The 22,821-nt window shown below is 43.4% G+C and overlaps 1 protein-coding gene across 8 annotated transcripts in view; it reads right to left on the bottom strand.

The window, feature by feature from the left end:
* Nucleotides 1-1,958: 1,958 nt before the first annotated feature.
* The window catches only part of CTNND1 (catenin delta 1), a 47,523-nt gene continuing 26,660 nt past the window's right edge, over nucleotides 1,959-22,821 (bottom strand). For 4 of the 8 annotated variants that reach the window (XM_039244998.1, XM_039245003.1, XM_039245006.1 and 1 more), the window contains 17 exons: nucleotides 22,303-22,374; nucleotides 21,162-21,314; nucleotides 19,982-20,517; nucleotides 16,078-16,541; nucleotides 14,768-14,951; nucleotides 13,725-13,842; nucleotides 13,135-13,288; nucleotides 12,722-12,739; nucleotides 12,219-12,287; nucleotides 11,263-11,390; nucleotides 11,010-11,160; nucleotides 10,096-10,288; nucleotides 9,410-9,524; nucleotides 8,786-8,873; nucleotides 5,486-5,548; nucleotides 4,555-4,658; nucleotides 1,959-3,765 (listed from right to left, as the gene is read on the bottom strand). In XM_039244998.1, the coding sequence (XP_039100929.1) occupies nucleotides 3,754-3,765; nucleotides 4,555-4,658; nucleotides 5,486-5,548; nucleotides 8,786-8,873; nucleotides 9,410-9,524; nucleotides 10,096-10,288; nucleotides 11,010-11,160; nucleotides 11,263-11,390; nucleotides 12,219-12,287; nucleotides 12,722-12,739; nucleotides 13,135-13,288; nucleotides 13,725-13,842; nucleotides 14,768-14,951; nucleotides 16,078-16,541; nucleotides 19,982-20,517; nucleotides 21,162-21,314; nucleotides 22,303-22,374 (2,622 nt within the window). In that variant the 3' untranslated portion in view covers nucleotides 1,959-3,753. The remainder of the gene's footprint in view (nucleotides 3,766-4,554; nucleotides 4,659-5,485; nucleotides 5,549-8,785; nucleotides 8,874-9,409; nucleotides 9,525-10,095; nucleotides 10,289-11,009; nucleotides 11,161-11,262; nucleotides 11,391-12,218; nucleotides 12,288-12,721; nucleotides 12,740-13,134; nucleotides 13,289-13,724; nucleotides 13,843-14,767; nucleotides 14,952-16,077; nucleotides 16,542-19,981; nucleotides 20,518-21,161; nucleotides 21,315-22,302; nucleotides 22,375-22,821) is intronic. The other 4 variants (XM_039244999.1, XM_039245001.1, XM_039245000.1 and 1 more) reach the window with 4 other exon arrangements.

Below are 22,821 nucleotides of genomic sequence, written 5' to 3'. Positions count from 1 at the left end.
TTCTCTGAGGTATAAGAGTGGGGGAGCATCCCCTATAACCACTTCCAGGAAACAACTCAGGCTCTAAAGGATCAAGGAAGATAGGGGCAAATCTTGGCAAAATCCACAGGCTTCCTAAATTTGACATAAGAGATACCAAGAAGCTTCATAAGCATTGCTTACTCAGTGTTGACACTTGGGATATAGGGGCTTTACAGATCATTCTGTTTAACACCTTATTTTAGGTAGGGGCAGAGGAGAGCGTTTTTTAAAAGACCACAGATCAGGGCAGCTGGCTCAGTGGGTAAAGCATGTGACTCTTGATCTCGGGGTCATGAGCTCAAGCCCCACATTGGGCGTAGAGCTTACTTAAAAAAAAAAAAAAAGACAGATCTTAGTCACAAAGGACTCTCAAGGATTGTAAAGAGAAAGTGTCCATCTGTTTCATCCCTTTAAACCTAAGATCCACAATGCCTAGGACATAGAAGGTGGTCAGTAAATACTTAAGGAGATAAAACAAACGGACTGACCCAGGGAGAGGTAAGACATGTAAGATTTGTTTCTAGCCCAATGTCTGTGGATGATAAAGAATATAACAGAAATAAAGGCTATTCACCATTGGCCAGGTTTTTCTAGAGATGGAAAATCATCTCAAGTAGAATTACCACACCGCTTTGGAAAGCAAAGTTTTTGGCTCTGTGATTCATCCTGCTGATCTAAAACTACAACTGTCAGACACATATTAAGCATTAAAAGGGATCAGCTACAATGCTTAGATTTCCTGGTCTCACTAGCCCAACAAAGTTTTCATACCCAAGGCCTAGTTCAACAAAATTGAGACATGACCATCATCAGAAGCTATACATTTTTAATCTAAAGATTGGACATACAGCAAAGCATTTTACATGAATTCCCAAGGTTTTTCTTTTTTTTTAATTATATAACAGGAAATAGGGGCCCCAGAAAAATAAGTCTCTTTCCATAGGTCTTAATCCTTGGCCTCTGCAGTAAAGATAATCCCTGCCAACCCAGCAAGTGTTTGCGACTCACCCACATATTATTTGGTAGGACACAAAGCAGCTAAAGTCTGTCCCTTGTCTTCTTACTAAAGGATTACCGACAGCCTGAAAAGCAACATTCTGGCCCAGCACTCAGTAGTTATATACACGAGGCTTTTAATTCTACATTTTCATATTTATGAAATATAAGGGCATAATGGAGGAAGGCAATTGGAGTCGTTAGCTTCTAATCTTCTACCCATAAATGTTAAATGTTCAAGAGGGACATGTATTGCAATGGGCTTTTGTTCAACGTTACTTATGTCAAATGTTGCATAAGAATTCCAGTGACTAAGAAAGCCATTAATTCCTTATACTTGTTTCCTATCTCTAGTTTAGCAATAAACTTTCCGTGCCCCACATTTAATTTTTAAGAATCTTGAGAGGAAAAAATGTTTCATATGTAATTACAAAGAATGTTGCTTGGTGAGAGTTGGGAGTGAGCTCAGAGTAATTCCATCCCGGTAAACCCCTTCTGGCTGCTCTGGAGAGGACACTGATACACATAAGGAAATAACCGAGACAAAATAGGAGGGAAGAGATACAGCTTAAAGTGAAGAAATGACACAGACCCCCCACATACACACTTTAAAAACTTTATTTATATAAAAAACTCATTTGTTTTTAAAAGCATTAACAAGAGAGAAAAGGAAAACAGAAAATGTATGGAGCAGAAGACATGCCCCTTAGTAGTGTTCGGTGGGGAGGTGGGATTTTTGGTTCTCTGGAATTGAATGTTTAGTGTTTTTATAAACAAAAAAGAAAAAAAAAATAGTTAAAAGGTCCCCAAAAGCCCATGGCTGTTCTATTACCCACACCCCACCGAGAAAAAGAGCACCAGGAAGAGCGCAGAAGAGGACTAGAGAAACCAAGAGTGGAGCCAGGTCCAGATGGGGGCTATTTCCCCTGTGCAGTATGTTCTCAGGGCCACAGAGAGGAAAAGGCTCCTTTTTGCCAGAAAAGGAGTGGGAAGAAATGGGGGGGAGAGGGGGAGGTAAATAAGGGATTTTAATGCATAGGGGAAAGGAAAGGGGGGGGGAGTTGTGCACTTGTCTCCTACCCCATAGCCTCAATATATAAGGGAAGGGGGAGAGAGAAGGATAAAGATTTCCAGTTGCATTGAACAGAGCTTTTAGATTTAGGGGGAGTAAAAGGCAAATAAGGATTTAAAAAAAAAAAAAAAAATCAACCAGCATAGCAGCTGATTCCTCTAGCTCAACCCACTAATAAACACTAAACAGAAAGGAGGAGATGCTGGGGGGGAGGGGGGCAAGGAGGGCACAGATGCGACTTCCCTCCAGCCCCTTGGGAGATGACGGTAAATTCCGGGCAACTGAGGAGTAAGAGTCGCACCACTCACTCCTCCCATGTTTTGAGATTCATCAGAACCGGATTTTTGCAAAATCCCAACCATATACTATGAAGCAAAGCTGAATGGCTGAAATCAGAGGCTCTACCAATTCCCAACGGAGAATCTGAGGTTCTCCAGGTCATCCCTCCTTTCTGCTAGTTAGGGCCAATGGTGGGTAAGAAAGCAACAAAATGTAATTTGCAAAATCATGAAAATGAGACTGCAGAGGCAAAGAAAGGCACATGGAAGGGAAGGAGGAGATGCACCCCAGGCCAAAGGCACAAAGAAGAGGCAAATCCAGGGGCGATCCCCCACCTTTTAAGGGTAAAGGGGGCAGGAGTATGTACATCAAGTCCTTTTGTCAGCCAACCAATCCAGGGGAGAGGCAGGGGAGGACGCGACTAGAAGGGGAGGAAAAGGAGAAAGAAGGGCAGCGGGGGAAGCCAGCTTCAAAGCTTCCTGCCAGTTTCAGACTAACTGATTCCTGTGCATTCCTACTAGCTCCTGCTAGAGGTTCTTCTCCCCAGAAGACATCTTTCTGCTCCTTCTCACCCAAAAAGTCTTGCTTGACACATTCTCCTCTTTCTATAGCTTCTTGCAAATGGCCAGGCCAAGTCAGCAGACATTATCACAGGGTGGGAGAGGAAGATTAAGGACAGCCTTAGTAAAGGGCAGTGGCAGCAGCCGAGGGTTGGCATGAGGCTTGGAGAAGAGATGGAGTCTGTAGGTCCATAATGGTCCCTGCCCTGAAGAGGAGAGCAAGGTTTCTTAATCTCAGTTCTAGGAGACCTTCACTTACTCAAGGGCCCAGGTGGAATGTGCCAATGTTGCCAGCCTTCTTGGATTTAAAAATAGTCATCAGGCATACGGGAAGAGTTCACACTTCCGATTCTCCAAAAAAATAAAAGTCCCTTCCCCACCAAGAAAAGAAAAATCTTGATTAAGAATCATCAGTTTATCAGAGTGCTGGAACACTGCATAGACAGCATGTAACTTCCAATTCTTCCCACGGCCTCCAGCGAGGGCTCCTCTCTCTCCCTCCCTCCACACAAGGCCAAGAGTTCCAGGGAGAACTGGCAAAAATAGCTAATTTGCAGCAGTTTCTCAAGATATGCATATAACTGAGTCAGGCTTCTTGGGAGCAACTGGAGGGGATCTGGAGTGGGGAGGAGGGACAATTAAGCTTCACTGGAAGGAGTTAGGAGTTGGTAGAAAGAAGGTGGCCACTTAGGGCTCTAAGGGCAGGAGGCAGCCTGGCAGTTGGCACAACAGTCCAGCGAAGAAAGGAAAAATCATCGGTCCATTTCACCACCAAAAAATAAAAGTACATATATTATAAGCCCAGCTGTAGTGGAGATAGTGGTGCTAAATCTTCTGCTGTAGGGAAAAAAAGAGAAAGAAATGTTAACAGGGTTGGGATTGAGGAGAACCAAAAGACAGTTGAGCAAATCCGGAGGGAGGAAGGCGGCACATAACGGAGAATCAGATCACCAGAGGCATGTCCCAACCTCTTGAGAGGCAATAATCACAGAAGCAGCACCCCCAAGCTCCAAGTGGCTGAGACTAGGGTCTCTGGCCCGATCAGATCAGCTTGATTGGCAAATTGCCGCCACACAGGGCCCTCCTTCCTCAAGGACGATCTTGGGGGTGGCTGGAGGACATACCATGGAGGGGCTGGACACTTGGTCCCCCTCATCATCCAAAACCAACACATCCAACTCTTCCTCCAGAGATTCCTGCCCCTCGTCCTGCTGTGAACACATGCAATTTGTTAGTACGAGAGTAAGGAAACAGAAACCTCGTGAGTATGTGCCAAATCTAAGGAAGATCCCAAAGCTGGTCAACTCAAATGAAACAAGGTAATAGTAAGAAAGGGGCAAGATATTTGAGAAAAGGCAGGGACAGGAAGAGAGTAATGAATGAGAATAGATGAATTAGCATTAGTCACATCAGCAATGCATTTATGGTCTTCCTTCTCCTAACCTTACCCACTGTAGAATTATGGCCCAAGAAATCTCAGTATGAATCAAACTCCTACTTTTCCTGAAAATTCCTACCAGAAAAGGATACTGTCTTTCACTACTTTCTTCCTATTTCACAAAATATGGAGGTTTCAAAACAGAACTAGCCTTAGAAGGACAAAAGAGTATATAAAAGAGAATTTACCATCAGGGGTGTTCCCTTCAATGGCTCCATTTCACCTAGATCCCCGGATCGATCCAGTGTTCTGTTGTGGTCCCCTCTCTCGTTCAGTGTGGAATAGTTGTTGTCTAATGAAAAAAAAATACAAAAAACACGATATTCCTCTGGTGTACCATACATAGTAAGCAGGTAAGTGTGAATTAGGCACCCCTGTTGGGAAGTAAACTTTGTCAAATGCTCCAGAAAGGCATTAAGGTCTAGTCCTTGACTTAAGGTCCCTGACTTAAAAAGAACTTGAATCTAATTGGGAAGACAATTAAATGAAATACACAGAGTAGGACATATGACAAAGCAAAACAGAAGAGATCTGACTATCAATGGTATTGGAATTAAGAAGATAGGGTGGAGGTGCTGCAACAGTCAGGAAGAGCCTAACACAGGAGACAGGACTTGGTTAAGCCTCTGGGGATGAAGAAAATTTAGCGAAGCAAAGGGGAAGAAGAAGAGTATTCTGGTAGGAAGTATTCTCCGAGCAAAATTTAAAAAGTACAGAGTAAAGAGACAAAATAGAAAATTAGACCAGGTGGGCTGAAACAGAGTACATGAAAACAAGATGGAGACGGAGCCTGGGGTCAGCCTGTGAAAGTCTGTAACAATCAAGTTTAAGAACCCAAACTTGATTCTGTAGTAATTGGGGGTGGGGGGGTGGGGGAGAGGGTGAGGGTAAATGAAAAAAAATTTTTTTTAAACCTTTGAATATGTGAGAACATGGAAGAAAGTAGAAAGATCAAGTTTCACTAAATCTCCTCACATCCTTCCAAATAGAAATGTCCATGCAATGAATGCTCTCCCGGGATGGTGAATGGTGAACGTGCTAGAAAAAAACTGCAGGGCCAGACAGTTCTCATCCCAAAGAAATGTTAACTCCATGTCCTTAGGCAGGAATTACACCTACCTAATGATTTTGTGTTTGATCCCATACTGCTCATCTGAATTTCTTCCCGATCAGGTTTCTTATCTACATGGAGTCAAAAAGTTATCCAGGTCAAAAACCAACTCTTCAAAATCTATACTCATTATAAAAATTGCTCTCTGGTCGGTCCTTCCTCCCATCAAATTCTTACTGAGCACCTACTATGTGCCAGTCACTAGACAAAGCCCTCATGGGACTTAAGAGATTCCCTTCCAATGGACCTCTAACATAAGAACTATTCACTCTTAACAAGCAATTGTTAAATTATTTGGTCTCCAGACACCTTTACACAGTCTTAAAAATTATGAAGATCCAAAAAGTATTCATTGGTGTAGGTTATATGTATTACTATTCTACTATACCGAGAAATTTTTAATATTTCACTTAAAAGTAAAAATAGGGTAGCACCTATTTTTGGCTCAGTTGGTTAAGCACCCGACTCTTGATTTCGGCTCAGGTCATGATCTCACAGTTCAAGCCCTATGTCGGGCTCTGTGCTGACAGTATAGATAGCCTACTTGGGATTTTCTCTCCCCCTCTCTCTCTGCCCTGCCCCCACTTGCACTCAGACTGGCTCTCTCAAAAATAAATAAATAAATGAAAAAAAAAATTTTAAGTAAAAATAGGGGCACCTGGGTGGCTCATTTGGTTAAGCTTCTAACTCCTGATTTCAGCCCAAGTCATAATCTTAAGATTCATAAGATCAAGCCCTACCTCGAGCTCTGTACTGATAGTGCAGAGCCTGCTTGGGATTCTCTCTCCCTCAGCCCTCCTCTGCTCGCTCTCTCTCTCTCTCAAAATAAGCATTTTTAAAAAAAAATTAAAAAAAAAACCCTTATTCCATGTTAACATAACACTTTTAGTAAGTTTTAAAAGCAGGTTTGTGGGGGGGGGTTTGTTTTGGGGTTTGTTTGTTTTACATTTTTGCACATGTATTTAAAGTTTGGCTTAATAGAAGATAGCTGGATTTTCCTATCTGCTTCTGCATTCAATCTGTTGTGATGTTATTTTATTTGAAGTATATGAAGAAAATCCAGCCTCCCATAAAAAAGTTGGAAAAAAGGAGAATTTCAACAATCTTTTCAGATAATTGTGTATATTATTTGATAGTACACTAATACATAAGTAGAATTTCTCTAAAGTTAGCAATAATGTGGAATCCGAATGTGGAATCTGAATTCAAATGAATGATCTCTTCTTCATACTTGGTTAAATTAAAATGCATTGGTCTGTCTTGCACTTTGAATGGGCCAATTACCCATGCATGATTCTGAAACATCACACATTAGTCATTTAGAAAATACTGGTTCATAGAGTAATGCAGATCTTCTAAATGTTAACACATTTCATTATACAACACCAAAAAAAAAAAAAAAAATCACAGTCATTACTATAACCACTGGTTTCATTAAAAAGTCTTTTGGGGCACCTGGGTGACTCAGTTGATTAAGCATCCAACTCTTGATTTTGGCTCAGGTCATGAACTGTTTCATGATATTGAGCCCCATGTCAGGCTCTGCACTGGCAGAGGAAAGCCTGCTTGGGATTCTCTCTCTTTCCCTCTCTCTCTGCCCCTCCCTGCCCCATAAATAAACTTTAAATAAAATAAAGTCTTTTAAATATAGGGTGTTACCAGGCTCATAATGGCAGGTACAAGTTTGCCAAAATTATAATTTTCACTTGAAAATTCAGGCAACAAGTACTGTCAGTTGTTTTTCTCAAAGTAACAAGCTCACTGCATTCATTTTTGAGAAAATGTCTAGCAAATACTCAAGTCTGAATAACCATAGCTTGCCATTTTTTCCAAAGTGAAAACAGCATTCCAGAAAAAGAGTGGCTGGTCCACTCAGAAACTCCAGCTAGAGCACCCGTGCTTTCCCTCAGGTCCACTGTCCCACTCTGGGTGCAGCACAGGGCTCGCTGAGTACTTCCTATTTCATCAGCACGGGAGATTTCAAAAAGACACGTGCTCAAGGTCACAAACAATAAAAGTAGTAATTCTTGCAGCTCCATCAAGTACATTCACAAGTGAAACTGGCTTCTGTAAACTGTGAGTACATGGCCACGAAGACTAAGACGGCTAGTGTGGTGAGGGGTTGGTACCACAGCTGCTGCTGCAAACACCCCCACGGCTTAGGCACAGCCAGCAAAATGTCAACAGACATGGGGATCCTCACACCACATCTCAAGAACCCTAATGTTGGGGCGCCTGGGTGACTGAGTCGGTTAAGCGTCTGACTTCGGCTCAGGTCATGATCTCACAGTTCCTGAGTTTGAGCCCTGCATGGGGCTCTGTGCTGACCGCTCAGAGCCTGGAGCCTGCTTCGGATTCTGTCTCCCTCTCTCTCTGCCCCTCCCCTGCTCGCACTCGCACTCTCTCTCTCTCAAAAATAAAATCATTAAAAATAAAAATAAACAACCCTGATGGGGGCAAAAGCCAAGTGTCATCAAGGTAATAAGCACTACAATATACACTCTATGTGAAAAAGAAAACACTTCATAAAACAAAATACATTAATTCATCTTTTGGGGGAAAAATTTATTTGCTCACACAGCAAAAGTTTTTAAAAGTTAAAACCACGAACAGCAGTGGTGATCTCTGGGTAATAGAAAAATGTAGTTTTTAGGGCGCCTGGGTGGCTCAGTCGGTTAAACATCCGTCTTTGGCTCAGGTCATAATCTCACGGTTCGTGGGTTCGAGCCCGGCATCGGGCTCTGTGCTGACAGCCAGCTCAGAGCCTGGAGCCTGTTTCAGATTCTGTGTCTACCTCTCTCTCTGATCCTCCCCTGCTCACACTGTCTCTCTCTCTCTCAGAAATAAATAAAAAACATTAAAAAAAAAAAAGAAAGAAAGTGGTTTCTGTTGTTATTTTTCTGGATACTTGAATTTTCTAATTTTTCAACAGTCCATGTATTACATGGTATTATGCAGAAATATAAAACCAAAAAATAATCTTTATGTGATATACACACACATCAAAGCACTATGCTGTACACCTTAAATGTAACAATGATATATGTCAATTATCTCTCAAATAGAGAAAACAGTTTAAGTCTGCAAACAAAGACAGAGGATCACTTCCAGTCTATTGCCTGCTTTCTAACGTTCAGGCCCACCGGTTTCTGTGGTACAGTCCTGAGGTGATGCATTATTACCATCTACCAAAAGACTAGCTCATACAGTAACAAATATATATTCTATCCTACGGGTAGTAAGCTCACTAATGAACAGAAGTGGTGGAATAAAAGCAGAGGGGTACACCCTCCACCCCCATACTGAACCTGATTTCTGGTTCCGGTCAATGAGAGGGAGAGTGCTGTCATCATATGAATGACTGCTCTGGCTTCGAGAAGCATTGTTTAGATTCACCTGGAGGCAAACATAAAATGTATCAATGTCACAGAATACTGAATTCACCCATATCTTACTCCCCAGTGGGCACAGATCTTTAGGTCCCTATTCCCAAATATAGCTCTTACCAAAAGGGACCTCATAAGGGGTTAAATATCTGTATCGTGAAACAAATGAGGGTTTTGTGGCTTCTATTTATGTCCCGAACAAGAGATTAGAGGTACACTCATACCACCAGGTGACAGTTTCCAGTAAATTCCTTCAAGGGGCTATGGCACAACATCTGGGGAAAAGTCAAACAGGCCATCTTCCCTTGTCCCCCCCAGCGTGGACAGCATGCTGTGGTACTGAGGGGACCATAGCTGTTTTGGCACCAAATGAACCATAGCACCGTTCTTTTCAGGGAAGGAATAAACCGAATGATCTCCTTACTCACAGAGACTTGGGATAAAGCAGGACTTAAGGAAATAGTGAAGTGGAAGTAACCAAAGACAAAAGTGTACATGAAATCAAGGGAAAAAAGGATCAGGTCTCAGGCCCAAGACTTACTCTACCTGAAAGTCTGATTTCTTCCATCCTTCTTTTTCCAGTGGCTTCCGCAGCTCCTTATATCCCCAGATTGTCTGTAATACAAGTGCTGCTGCTCGGACTTCCTTTTCTGAACGGTTCCTTTGGTGGAAAGTAATACAACATGGAATTTGGATGTTAAGACCAGGGAAGAAGCTGAGAACCTGTACTCTCTAACATAATGTAACATAAGAACAGAAATGCCAAAATGGGCAAGATCAAATATTCACCAACTTCTGTATTGGGTCCCAAACAGTGACACAAAAAAATGTTTGATGCAACAGTCTGTTATCAATTTTAAGCTCCACATTAAAGACAAAAAACAGGGGCGTCTGGGTGGCTCAGTCAGTTAAGCGTCCAACTTCAGCTCACGATTCAAGCCCCTCATCGGGCTCTGTGCTGACAGCCAGCTCAGAGCCTGAAGCCTGTTTCAGATTCTGTATCTCCCTCTCTCTCTGACCTCCCCTGCTCATGCTGTCTCTCTCTCTCTCTCTCTCAGAAATAAATAAGACACTAAAAAAAATTTTTTTTAATAAATAAAAAAGACAAAAAACAGAGCATTATCTCTTCACACTTTATACGTAAAATAAGAAAGTAAACACGAACACTCCTTCCCAGTAACTCCCCTCTCCACACAAACTCTTCCAGTTGTCATTTTCAGTGTTAAACTCACCCTGATTTGTTGATCAACACCAACTTCTCAATACCCTGTGTCTCTCGAAGCTTCTTGGCAGCCTCCAGGTTCTCAGCAATAACCTCATTGATGGTGTTCAAAAGAGAGACCACAGTGTCCTCAGAGAAATTCTGGGAAGAGCTCTGCTGCCCTCCTGGCAGGTTCTTTACCAAGTTCGGAATAGCATGTTTACCTACAGCGTTAAGACAGAAGTAGGGTGTGCAGGAGAAAAACCAAGTCCGGTATGAGGAGCCTAATGCTGTACTTAATCACACTGATCATATGAAGTGCAGGCAATGTCCACATCAATCAACTTCATTCTGCTATGGGGTTATCATATCAGAAGAGCCATGAACGTATGGTCCTTCTTACTCCTTTATTTATTCTTCCCTTTAGTCAAATTGAAACTATGTGAATACTTTATATCAAATATGCTACAGTCTTTTCAGATATTCTAAGGAATACAGTATACATATTCCATATCGTAACACTGTAGTTCAATAGAATAGTCATTGTGAATTTAACAAAAACCTGGGCTCTGCCGTGATCCACCTGTATTAATTAACTCTGGGCAAATTACCTAACTTCCCCTACAGTTTCTTGACTGTATAAACATCAGACCTTTGTAAAGTGGGGAGGACTGAATGGGAGCGCACACAAGTGTTTAACGACGCCCACTAACAAAGCAAGTGCTTAATAAAGAATACTGGTTTTTATTCTAGTTTTGAAGAGTGATCACTTCTGGTCTTTCTAGGACCATTAAACTAGAACCCTTAGAGTCACAAACTTACGGAGGGCTAGCCAGGATAGGATCCCTCCTCTCAGTCACTTCAATAATGAAGTACTTAGCATCTGCCAGATTAAAAGGCATGGTACTGGATGCTGAGATTAATGGTGTGCGATCAACTCCTTACCGATCAGTTCTTTGTTGCGAGCATCTACAGCCAGATTTCTCAGTGCTCCGGACGCAGCTTTCACTACGCGCTCGTGTTCATTGGTCAGGAGGTCGGCAATGGCAGAAAGAGCCTTCTCTTGACGTAGAGCAGAGCGGATGTATCGGCCATACTAGAAGGAACACACGGGAAGAGGTGGAACAGATTACAAATGGTGGCAAACTAGTTAGCTACGTTTTCCCATCTCTAAGTCCATCTTTGAAAAGGTACCCACCGTCCAGCGCCCAGCGCACAAGTTCTGGATGGCTCCCGCCGAGGCTTCCAGGATAGCAGGAGTCTTGCTCTCCTTGAGGAGGGAGATATATATCCGAACCACCTCTGGCTGAAACAAAAGCTCATAGCCTGCATGAGAAAGGGCAGGAAGGCAGAGGATGCTAGTCATTACCTAAAACAGGGGACTCTGGCTGGTTCAAGTCCAGCCTCAGCACTCGGGATTGATGGATTTATGCTCCTGTACCATGAGGCTCCCTAGACTCTCCCCCTCACCCAACAGCAAACCCAAAGGCTTGATTCCCAAAGGCATTCTGAAGAATAATTCATCCATGGGAAGAAGAGAACAGACCTCAACTCATCACCTGCAGCTCCTCTCTCTCCTTCCTCCCTGCCTCTCCTCTTCCACAGTTTACTTTGGCCTTGGCACTCAAGGCATTCATGTGCCCACTGACAGCACTCAGGGTTAAAAATTCCTCATCTCAAATGAATTATTTCTAAGTTAACGGAGTCATTCTGCTCACCTTTACTATGACCAAGTAAAAAGGCCTATCCTAGATTTAACAACATCTAAAATTCTTACATCCATGAAGAGCTGTGAATTTTAAACTCCCTGTACTAGTTAACATAAATACCCAAACTGTGAGAAAGAGGCTTCTTATAACAATTAAAGTCCTCAGGACAGGAGTGGTTACTTAGAGCACCTCCGTTTCTGGCCTAGACTGCCATCAGGACCTTACCTATCCTCCAATAATCTGAAAAGTTTGCCACAACAAGCTTTCATAAGTTACCACTGCAGTACCAGCTTCCCAGGGCTCCCCCATCGCTCACGCTCAGAGTAGGAGGAGAGAGAACAGTGATCATACTGCACAGTCTACTGTTAGGCTACCAAATGCTTATCTGTGGACCATGTGTCTGAGATTGAGATCCCTGGAGACTAAAAAGAAAAAGACAACTTACCCCGAGCAGGACTAGTTCTTTTGGGGAAGTCCACTGTATCGTTCGCTGGATCCTCTGTGGGTTTTTTCCCTTTGAAAATTAAAAAAAAAAAGGGGAGGGGTAAAAAGTTTAAGAAAGAAAAGGGTCCACATGGTATACTTTTCATCCTTCAGTCAAAATTTTTGGATCAGAGATGTGTCGGGGGGGGGGGGGGGACAAACAAAAACCAAACACCAAGGTCCCCCCCAGCTGCCCCAGCAGGGGCTGTGCAGAAACAAGGACAGAAAACAGGCGGCAGACAGTAAGATAGGGATGAGCACCGTTGTCACCGTGGCCCTGAGTTCTGATAGCTGGGCCTGCTACCCATACACAGCATGCCATGAGCCAGTAGCTCCAAAGACCTGGACTTGTTTCAATGGTCCTTCCTACATGCATCCACAGGGAAGGGTTAGGAAATACTAGGGAAGCTAAAACCAAAGCATGCAAATTAGAAGTCGATAAGCGCCTTAAAAGATTCCACTCACCTCTGGAGAACCACTCATCTTCCAGCGCGTCACCCAAGGTGGAAAGCAGACAGAAATGAAGGAAGAAAAATGCAGGAGAGAGATGTCAACAGGATCATGGGCAAATAAGCAGGGAAACAGGGAGGAAAAGAAGAACACAGGAAACACAAAGGAGGAACGGGGGAGAAGGCCCCAGATTAGTTGAGTTCTCATCCTTCACTGCCCCCAAAATGATACCACTAACCACCACCACCACCATGGTCACCACCGTGAATGGAGCACACGACACAGGGAAGCGGCTGCAGAGCGAGAAGGTATCCTTGTCAAGGCAGACGGACGTACCGTTCAGCAAGTATTTTGTGCCTAAAGCTAAAAGAGTTCCTTCCCCTTCCCATCCTACATTAGAGAGCAAGGAACAAAGAACCAAGACTCACCTTTGCCCTTCTTGGCCCCAAAGCAACTCGCAGCATGTGGCCCAGTATTGTTGGCAACGTTAGGAGGTGCCTCTTGGTAACGCTCTGCTTGTGGGATCTCCCGGTGAACTTGGTACGACAAATTCCGAAGAAGGCAAACGCAGTTCTCCACAAGCTTAGGAACAAAAGATAAAGGGCACGGTGAGCAGCAGAATGCCTATAGTGACTTCCCAGCAATGACTCAAGGATTAGAACACTGATCCCAATGGATCATCTCTCACAAAGCCTCTGAAGTGCACCAAGTTTGTCAAAAATCCTTGCAGCCTCAGGCTAAGGGAAGGTTTCTGCCACCATTTGGTGTGTGACACAAAACCGAGGGTCACCCTGACTTTTTCCTACTTAGGAAAATATAGAACCTTGGAAATATAGCTAAACAGCTTTAAAATAGATTATATGGGAAAAGGAAATTCTAAGGAAAACCGTTTCCTTCTAAGGTGAACAGCTGCTTTAGGGAACAAGTACCTCAGGTCACATGAAAGCCCGCGATGGTGCTCTGCATTACAGCTGCCTCATGGCTGCCGTGAATGGAATTCACTCAGCCGTTCACTTACCTTGCTGTCTGAATCCTTCTGCCCAATCTCAGCCTGCACAATGAAGATCAAGGCATCCACTAAACCATCACATTCCCGAAGTTTCCGGCGAGCCTCACTCCTCTCGGAGCTGACATTCCTGAGGGGGAAGGGAGAGGTTTCAAGATGACTCAAATCTAGAAATCCTCTCTTAATATCTTCAACATTTACAGGCTTCCTCCATACCTTTTCTTTTCACTCTAATGAGTAGTGAGTACTTGTTATAAGCAAGGTACTGCAGTTAGAGCAAGCCGAGTTCAGACAATCCCTACTTTCAGGACATTTATACCAACAACAATACTTTAAGATAGAATAGATACTTCTTGCATGGAAGAAGGGATGAAGAATGGGACAGAGCACACAGAGTGTACTCCTAAGAGAAAAAGAAGAAATCAGGAAAAATTTCATGAAATAAAGGCATTTTTGAGTTTAGCCTCTAAAGATAAATAAGGAGGGGCACTTGGCTGGCTCAGCTGGTACAGCGTGTGACTCTTGATCCCAGGGTTTTAAGTTCTAGCCCCACAATGGGTGCAGAGATAATTTAAAAAAAAAAAAAATCTGTAGAAAAAAAGATACAAGAGGGGTGATAAAGACTGAGGAAGAACAGGTCCTCCCCCTATCCTTCGAGTACTTTGTGCTCCTTTTGTTCACTCATCGCGGCCTTACTTGAAATACAGATCACTAAGGACAGGGACACAGACACGCATACAAGCTCCAAGCTCAGGACTCAACACCTGCCTCACATGTGGCAGATACTGAACAAATGTTTACGAATTAAATGCACAAAGTCAAAGAGGCACGGGAGTGAGGTTGTGCAGGGAACAAGTAAACCAGCATAGCAAACGTATGTGGCATACAAAGGAGTAGTGACACAGGGAAAAGACAGGCTGGAGTCACAGGATGTAATATAGATACGAATGGAGGCTGAATGACAGGCCATCAAATTTAAAAAGAAAGACAAATTTTTTAAATTTAAGTCAGTCCTCAAAAATTCAGTCTTTGTACTCTCGAAGCCCTTACATTACCTAAGACAGCCAGCTGTGTTGGTGAGCACCGACTCCCACTCAATATGGCGCGGCTTGCAATCTTCATTAGGTTCCCGCTCCCAACCAGAATGCGGGATGATCACCTCATCTGTCAAAGCATGCAGAGCATGGTCCACAATCTCCATTTTGATTGAGTCATGGGATGAGAGATTCCACAGGGTTCCTGGCAGAGACAACGTATCAGACATGTCTCCGACACCCAGCACAGGATGTCTTAAGAGAGCCCAAGAGAACCCCCTACCCCATCATTTCTCAGTCTTCCCAGTATATCATAATCTGGAACAACCAGATACATTATACACATATTTAATCTTTTGTTTGGGACCCACAGTAAGAAATATACATTATGGCTCAACATACACATCACACATATATCCATATATATCACAAAATAAAATGTCACAAAACAATACTTAGTGTAAGCAATGCTCTCTGGGCTACCTACACCAGAGTTTCTCAACTTCAGCGCCACTCACCTCTTAGGCCAGATAATTCTTTGTTGTGGGAAGCTGACCTGTCCACTATTAGATGTTTAGCATCTCTGACTTTTACTCATTAGATGCCAGTAGCACTCCCCCCAAGCTACGTTATGACAACGAAAACTGTCTCCAGACATTGCAAATGTCCCCTGTTGGGCAAGATCAGTCCTAATTTGAGAACTAATAATCTATCCTATTTCTTGTTCTTTCTTTCTCTTGAAATACTGATTGGGATTCAGAAAACTGTATTCTATGCACTAATGGATCACAACCCACAACATGAAAAACAATTCTTCTAAAGCAAGGACCGTAAGTTCAATTGTCTACACACGCCAGGCAGGTATGTCAGAAGCAGGTATTTAAAAGACATTACAAGAGAGTGGAAAAACGGCAAACAGACACTCCGCTTCACTGTTGGGAGACAACTTCCTACACGGCAGTAGTTGGCTAAAGACAATAGAATACGTTCAGGATTATTACAAACCGGAGCACTCACATACCAATCAGCTCAGACCAACTGTCAGGGAGCAAAACAGACCCACAATTACCAGTCCTTGCATGTTTTTAACTGAAACCAAGAATCTGGAATTTTAAGTGAAATCTTCTGAATTTTAAACATCAGCAATCCATTCTTTAAACTTTTGAAAACCTTGCATGATCCAAACAAATCTATGAGATGGACATGACCCAAAAACCACCAGTTCATGAGCTTGACTCAAAAATAAAAGGACTGGACGTCTTTCTAGCTCTCAACATCTCTAGGGGTAAGAGTGACCCCAAACGAGCAGTCCCCTTGTGCCTGTAACTCACCGGTAATGACTTCAGTGAGGTCCATATCACGAGCCTTTCGGAGCAAGCGCACAAGGGCGGGAACACCATCACAGTTTTTTATGGCGATCTTGTTATCCTGGTCACGTCCAAAAGAGATATTCTTGAGAGCTCCACAGGCTCCAAGATGCACTTCCTTTTTGGGGTGGTCTAACAATCCCACCAGTACTGGGATCCCCTTGAGCTTCCGAACATCGGTCTTCACCTTGTCATTGCGATAGCACAAGTGCTGCAGGTACGCTGCTGCATTAGACTTGACGGCATCCAGGCGGAACCCTAACATGGCTATCACCTCCGGCAGCTCTGGCTGTCTCCAGTTGGGGGGTGGCGGCCCTCCCTTGCGCAGGCTATCCAAGCTTGCTAAACTTCCCCGCTCATGCTGGGCCAGAGGAGCCCAATAGTACTGGTCGGACGGCACCTCCTCACCAATCATGTCTTCATAGCTCCTGCAGTAGTGGAAGAACCCAGAGGAAAAGGCAAATATTATCAAGTTGTAGAGTCTGGTTTCCCGGTGAGCTCCCATTAGCCCTAATCTCCAAGGCAAGAGTAAGTTCAGCTCCAGTACCACTAGATCTTACCTCTCCTTTGCATAAATGATATACTGATCAATTTTTCTTAAGGAGATAAGGTAAACAATTTTAAAGGCCTCTGCAATTAGATTAAAACCACCTGTCAAGTTTACTAGCCTGGAGAAGAGTTAACAAATACTCAGAGACATTAATCTCACACACACACACACACACACACACACACACACACACACTCCCAAATCCTGACTGCTTAGCACTTAGTGATACCTGACAGCTAACCTCTCTGGATAGAGACTGAAATAAACCCTCAGATGACAGAGTTAAAATCAAAGAAGTCAGCAAACAATGTCTGAGAACAGTTCTTATAAGCTGTTAGCTAAACAGGAAATGAGGCATTTACACACAGGAAACAGCTGCTGGGATTAGACCCTTAAACACACTTCTTATTTAAGCCTCGCCTTATCTTATTTTGGAAATTACAAGAGAGGAGGTGGTAAGAGTAAAAACAGCACAGGCCTTCTTGGTACATCACCTGAGGACCTGGCTTTGGTATGAGCTTGACCATTAATGTTTACAGTTCACCCCAACATCATCTCTGCCACTCAACAAATGTGTAGGACATAGGATTTCTAGCCTCTAATTCCTAAAGACAACACCTCAGATTCTGTCAAAACATGGGCTACTGAACACACAGCATTCGGGATACCCAGTCACTGAGAAAAGAACAAAAACAAAACAACTGAAGGTTTAGAGAAAAGTCTAAACTATTTCAGTACTTCCAGACACCACTAGAGGGTGAATCTGTCACACTATTATTTATTCATAACCACCAGGAAGGAAGCGACCCATTATCTGTGAGCTCATCTCACTCTCTGGGTCCCATAGGAGACAGGAGAATCTATTGTGTGGAACTCTCCAAATGAGCCTGTTGTTTGTTCCACAAAACCCCTCCCACTGTCACCCAACCCTCAAGGTTAGCCAGGAGCCAAGGGCCTGCCTCATAGCTGTCAACATCAACCACTCAATGGCAACCCAGATGGACAAAGCATCTAGTAAAAGCACTATTTTTTAATATCACTGAAACAAAATGAACAGGTTATAGAGCTAAGTTTTAAAAGTCAGCTACTGAACTGGATGTTAAGTAAGATTCCAGTTTAGCAGAAGAGAAAGTAAGTCAGGGTATGTTTACCTGCATAGGAAAAAAGAATTCAAAGGAAATGCACCAAAATGTTAACCATAGGCCTTTATCAATGGATGGTGTGCCTTTCTGGGTTTTTCTAGTTTTTAGTGGGCCTATTTTACTTTGATTATTATTTTAATATAACCAATCACAAAAACAATTGTTATAATCAAGATTTGGTCACTCAGTTGTATTTCCTTCCTTTATAAGCAGTGGATCATGACATTCTTTCCCTTGTTTTACAAATAAAGCTGTACCCAGAAAGGTTAAATGACTTGCTTGAGGCTATATAGCTAGTGGCAAAGGCACAACTGGAACTAGAAGTCTTCTGGTTCAGTGCTTTTTCCACTAATCACTCTGCCTTACTGTTTCCGTTTGACCTTGCATTACTCTCGTAGGCCTGGAGCAGGAAGCAGCAAATGTTCTTGCTAGTCAATCAGGTTTCCAAGTCCAGAGCCACCTTGGAACAGACCCAAGAACCAGGCCCCAAACGCTTTCTCTATGTCAACTGCCACAGCGAGGGACAGCAGAGAATGACCTGGCCACCCACACCCACGTAGGTCCAATCACTCTACTAATGAGGAAGTCAGAAAAGCAGATTTGTTAACAAGCAGAAGAGCCAACACCCTGGGCAGACTCCTTTGGTGATAGCTGTTATCTACCAGTGCTCCAAGTTGCACCAGCTGAGGTCTGGTACCCACCCCACTGCCCCCTCCCCCCCAATAAAAGGTGAGTCACTGGCTAGAAGTTGGACTGGCTGTCGAAATGATACAATACCTAAAAGGTGAGTGACTCAGGCTTAGATAATGGGGCCTCTACCCCTGGGCCCAGCCCAGTTCACTATTAGCCAAAGCTACCTAATATGAGGAAAATGAGCACCAAGGCATTTGCTTTAGAAGGTTATGACCCCACAGAGAAATTCAGCAATAGCTGCTAGGATATCCTCATGATCGAGACATCTATAAATCTTCTTCTCCTTTATTTCTTACCATTTTTCCTCGTCTAGTAAACACTATGTTCTGATTTAATCTAACACAGGGTTGGCAGCCTGTGGGCCAAACCTGTTTTTGCACAGTTCCAGAGCTAAAAATGGGCTCTTATATTTTTAAAAGGTTGTAAAAAGAACAATACACAACAAAAATGATACATGGCCTGCAAAACCTAAAACAGTTTTATCTAGTCCTTTACAGAAAAGGTTTGCCACCCCTCATTCCAAAGCATTCTCTCAGGGCAAACCATCTACCAGCCCAAACATCAATCATGCCCTTTTTCAGATCACCAAAGAGTCCCCTGGGATGAGCAGTAAAGTCAGAAGAGGCAGCTTTAGTGACCTTTCAGAGTGTCACTAATGTACCACCCTCAAAAGATGCCACCCCCATTTCACTTTATAATCAAATGTAAGAACCAAAACACAAAGTGTCAGTCAGGGCTTTTGTGAGATCAAGGTTTGTTTTAAATTTGAGATTAAAATCACCAAGGGGAGGGTTCTCCCTTCACTGTCAATTCTGGCCCAGAAGAAAGCCTAAACCCTAAACTCCGAATACCAAATCAGATGCTAAAGAAATTCACAAGAGCAAGGGAGTGTCCCACAGCCCCAGGCACCAAGCTCCTTTGTGGTGCTGCCTATCACTAACAGGGGGTTAGGCAGAAATAACAGAAACTCTTGGCATAGAAGCAAAGGCCACTCTTCAGGATGTAGAGCAGTACCCATCACAAGTCATTTTCTACAATTAGATACATGACTTTTATAATGAAAAAGTAACAAAAAAAGCAAGTCAATATTTAGTAAAATCACAGAAGGAAAAAATGCAAGTATCTCTGATTTAAAAACAAAAAAAAAACACTTAGAAGGAGAAAGAAGAGAGCCTGAGTGACTCATTCATCTGACTTGATTTCAGCTCAGGTCATGATTCCAGGATCGTGGGATCAAGCCTGGCATTGGACTCCGCACTGAGTGTAGAGCCTCCTTGAGATTCTCTCCCCTCCTCTACCCCTCTCCCCTACTCGCTCTCTTCCTCTCTCTAAAACAATAAAAAAAAAGAAAGAAAAAGAAAGAAAGAAAGAAAGAAAGAAAGAAAGAAAGAAAGAAAGAAAGAAAGAAAGAAAGAAAGAAAAAGAAGAGCTATCCCTTTTCACTATCTTTAAAAGACCCTTACCTTCCCCTTTTCTTCCTTACCTGAGTCGTCGGCGAGGGTCAGAGGGCGTCCCCGTCCGACGGGCAGTGCCGTAATCGGACATCATGCCGTAATCCAGGTCATCATAGCCCATGCTACGCTGGTCGTCCTCTAGCCCGTACGGCTCTGGATGAAAACGATGCAGATCCACACTGCTCCCACCTACCCGAACCTGGGGCTGGGGCCCGTAGACATCCTGTCTACTAGGTGCCCGGTAACCTTCCATGCTTGGCCGATACCGCTCCTCAATACGGGTCACCCGGGACAGACTGCCATAGTTGTCACTGCTACTTGGATAACCATCCTCATAGTGGCGGCTATATCCATCAGGAGGGTAGTGGAAGTTCCTGGGAAGAGTAGCAGTGCCCGCTTGCCCCACGTAGGGACCAGGTCCCCCATTGCCATTCTTGCGGAAGTCACGACCCAGAGTCTGGATATAGTTGTTAGAAACTGACGAGGCGTCCACAGGCAGCCCATCTGGTCCCACAGGGACTGGCTGTACTGTCCGTGTTGTCACAGTCTTCACCACTTTCTTGACCTTTAAGTGAGGAAAGAGAAAAGAGTGAACCAAAGATGCTTAAATTCTAGACTGTTCTAAGACATGATATAAACTCCTACTGCCAGCTCACTTTATCTAGAAATGTCTTACACTTTACCATCTACCCTTCACTCCATCTCAGAGGAAGTTCCCAGGCAGGACAGCTGTGCTGGCAGTAATTGTGCCTATAAAGGAAGCCACTGTGGACCTTGCAAGGCTCCTTTCCTCCCCATTCCACTGGATTTTCCCAGATCTCTCCTATAGTCCCTGTCTGGCCAGAGATCCCTTTCTTTATGCCTCCACTGCATACAACACCTTTCATCACCCTAAGTTTTTTTGTTTTTTTTTTTATTTTTAAATTTTTTAAATTAAAAAAAATTTTTTTTAAAGAGACAGAGAGACACAGCACAAGTAAAGGAGGTTCAGAGATAGAGGGAGACAGAATCCAAAGCAGACTCCAGGCTCCGAGCCTGACACAGAGGCTCAAACTCACAAGCTGTGAGATCATGACCTGAGCTGAAATCAGGCACTCAACCGACTGAGCCCCCCAGTGCCCCATCCTAATTAAGTTCTTAATCCCTCCCAGTAAAGACCACAGGAAGACCTCCTCCATCATCCCAGACCTCGTACAAGTCTTAGCTTACTGTGGTCTCTGTGCGCCGAGTAGTTCCATCATCAGAGGTCTCCACAGAGACAACAGACATGGCTCCCTCCGGGTCCTCCTCCGTGTAGGTCTCCACAATCTGCCCTGGCTCCTGCATCCTGGGAATGGTACTATACACAAGGTGACTGTGATCCTGTATGGAAAAGAGAAAAAGCAAGGAACTACTAACTATTAAGTCATAAAGATCAACAGTCCAACCCAATGAGAAGCAGTCTCCCTAGAGACAAAGACTCCTCATGTGTCTTCCATGAGCCTCAGGATTTTTAGAGGGGTAGCTTTCCTACCTTTCCCCACCTTGTATAAAAGAGCAGAAGATATAATTTCCGAGGTCTAGTCATTTAACAATTATGAACTGAGGGGCGCCTGGGTGGCTTAGTTGGTTGAGCATCCGACTTTGACTCAGGTCATGATCCTGCAGCTTGTGAGTGAAGCCCCGCAGCAGGCTCTGTGCTGACAGCTCCGGATTTTTTGTCCCCCTTTCTCTCTGCCCCTCCCCTGCTGATGCTCTCTCTCTCTCCTTCTCTCAAATATAAATAAACATTTAAAATATATATATATATATATATATATATATGTATGTATATATGAACTGAATTAATTACAGGCACATCAACACCCAAGTGACAGAGACAGCAGATTTAACTTCCCAGTTCTGGTCATCGAAGTGAATACGAACTGTGTTTACCGCAACTACATCTGTATCTGAGTGATCCTTTAAAAAAGAAGTTCAACCAATAAAGAACTTTTAAGATGAACCAGAAAATCCCCAAAAGAATCCCCATCTTCCAACTGGCTCTGTTACCCTTCAGAAACTGCCTAAGGCTCAAGACTAGTCAGATTTCAGGAAGAAACAGAAGCACTCCCATTCCAGAAAAGGGATGCAGTAAGTGAGGGATCAAATACCAGATCAAAGGACATTAAGATTCATTCCAAAATACATGTATCTCTATGACGAAGCTCCACTTTTTCATTTTCCTAAATTTTTTATTTTCCTAATTAATGGGGGGGGGGAGGTACTTACAATGTACCAGGCACTTTACAAGACATCCATACGCTCTTATAGGCTGGGGAAAGAAGAAGATACGAAAGAAGCAGCCGAGACTGTGAACCTAAGAAGTTACCTGGGGTCCGTTGAGTTTCAGATCTGAAAATTTCTGTCGCTCAAGGTCAGCATCGCCCACAAACCGGCCGTTCTGAAACACAGGCCACAAGAAGATAATTCATTTTGTGGCCTTCCTTTGCTCTATCAAATGATCTTTTTTTCCAAACAGGAAAAGGGCTTTCAAAATGATATTTGTGGCCTGGAGTCCTTCTGTCAAGTTACTTATAAAAGAACAACATCACTCCGTAGTTGGAATTGGGCTTGGTACTAGCAGGCTGGGTCTCTGGAGTATAAGAAGGTAAGCTCCATGAGGGCAAATGTTTTTTGTATTTTTATTTTTCGTTTTTGGGTCACTTTTGTTCAATGATATATTTCCAGTGCCTTGAACAATGCTTGGCACATAACAGGCACTCAAAAACTAATAGCAGAGACTCAGGTAAGTCCTTAAAACGTTAAGGCTAGGTTGGGGAGTTTCCAAAGGCCTTCTTTATTGCTATGTGCATCTTCATGCTCTACTACCACTGGAAACTCCCATTTC

Source organism: Hyaena hyaena, unplaced genomic scaffold, assembly GCF_003009895.1.
Source record: "Hyaena hyaena isolate Hyena2069 unplaced genomic scaffold, ASM300989v1 scaffold_252, whole genome shotgun sequence".
Lineage (NCBI taxonomy): Eukaryota > Metazoa > Chordata > Mammalia > Carnivora > Hyaenidae > Hyaena > Hyaena hyaena.
The sequence above is the reverse complement of the archived record's forward strand: the minus strand, read 5'-3'. Positions and strand labels throughout refer to the sequence as shown.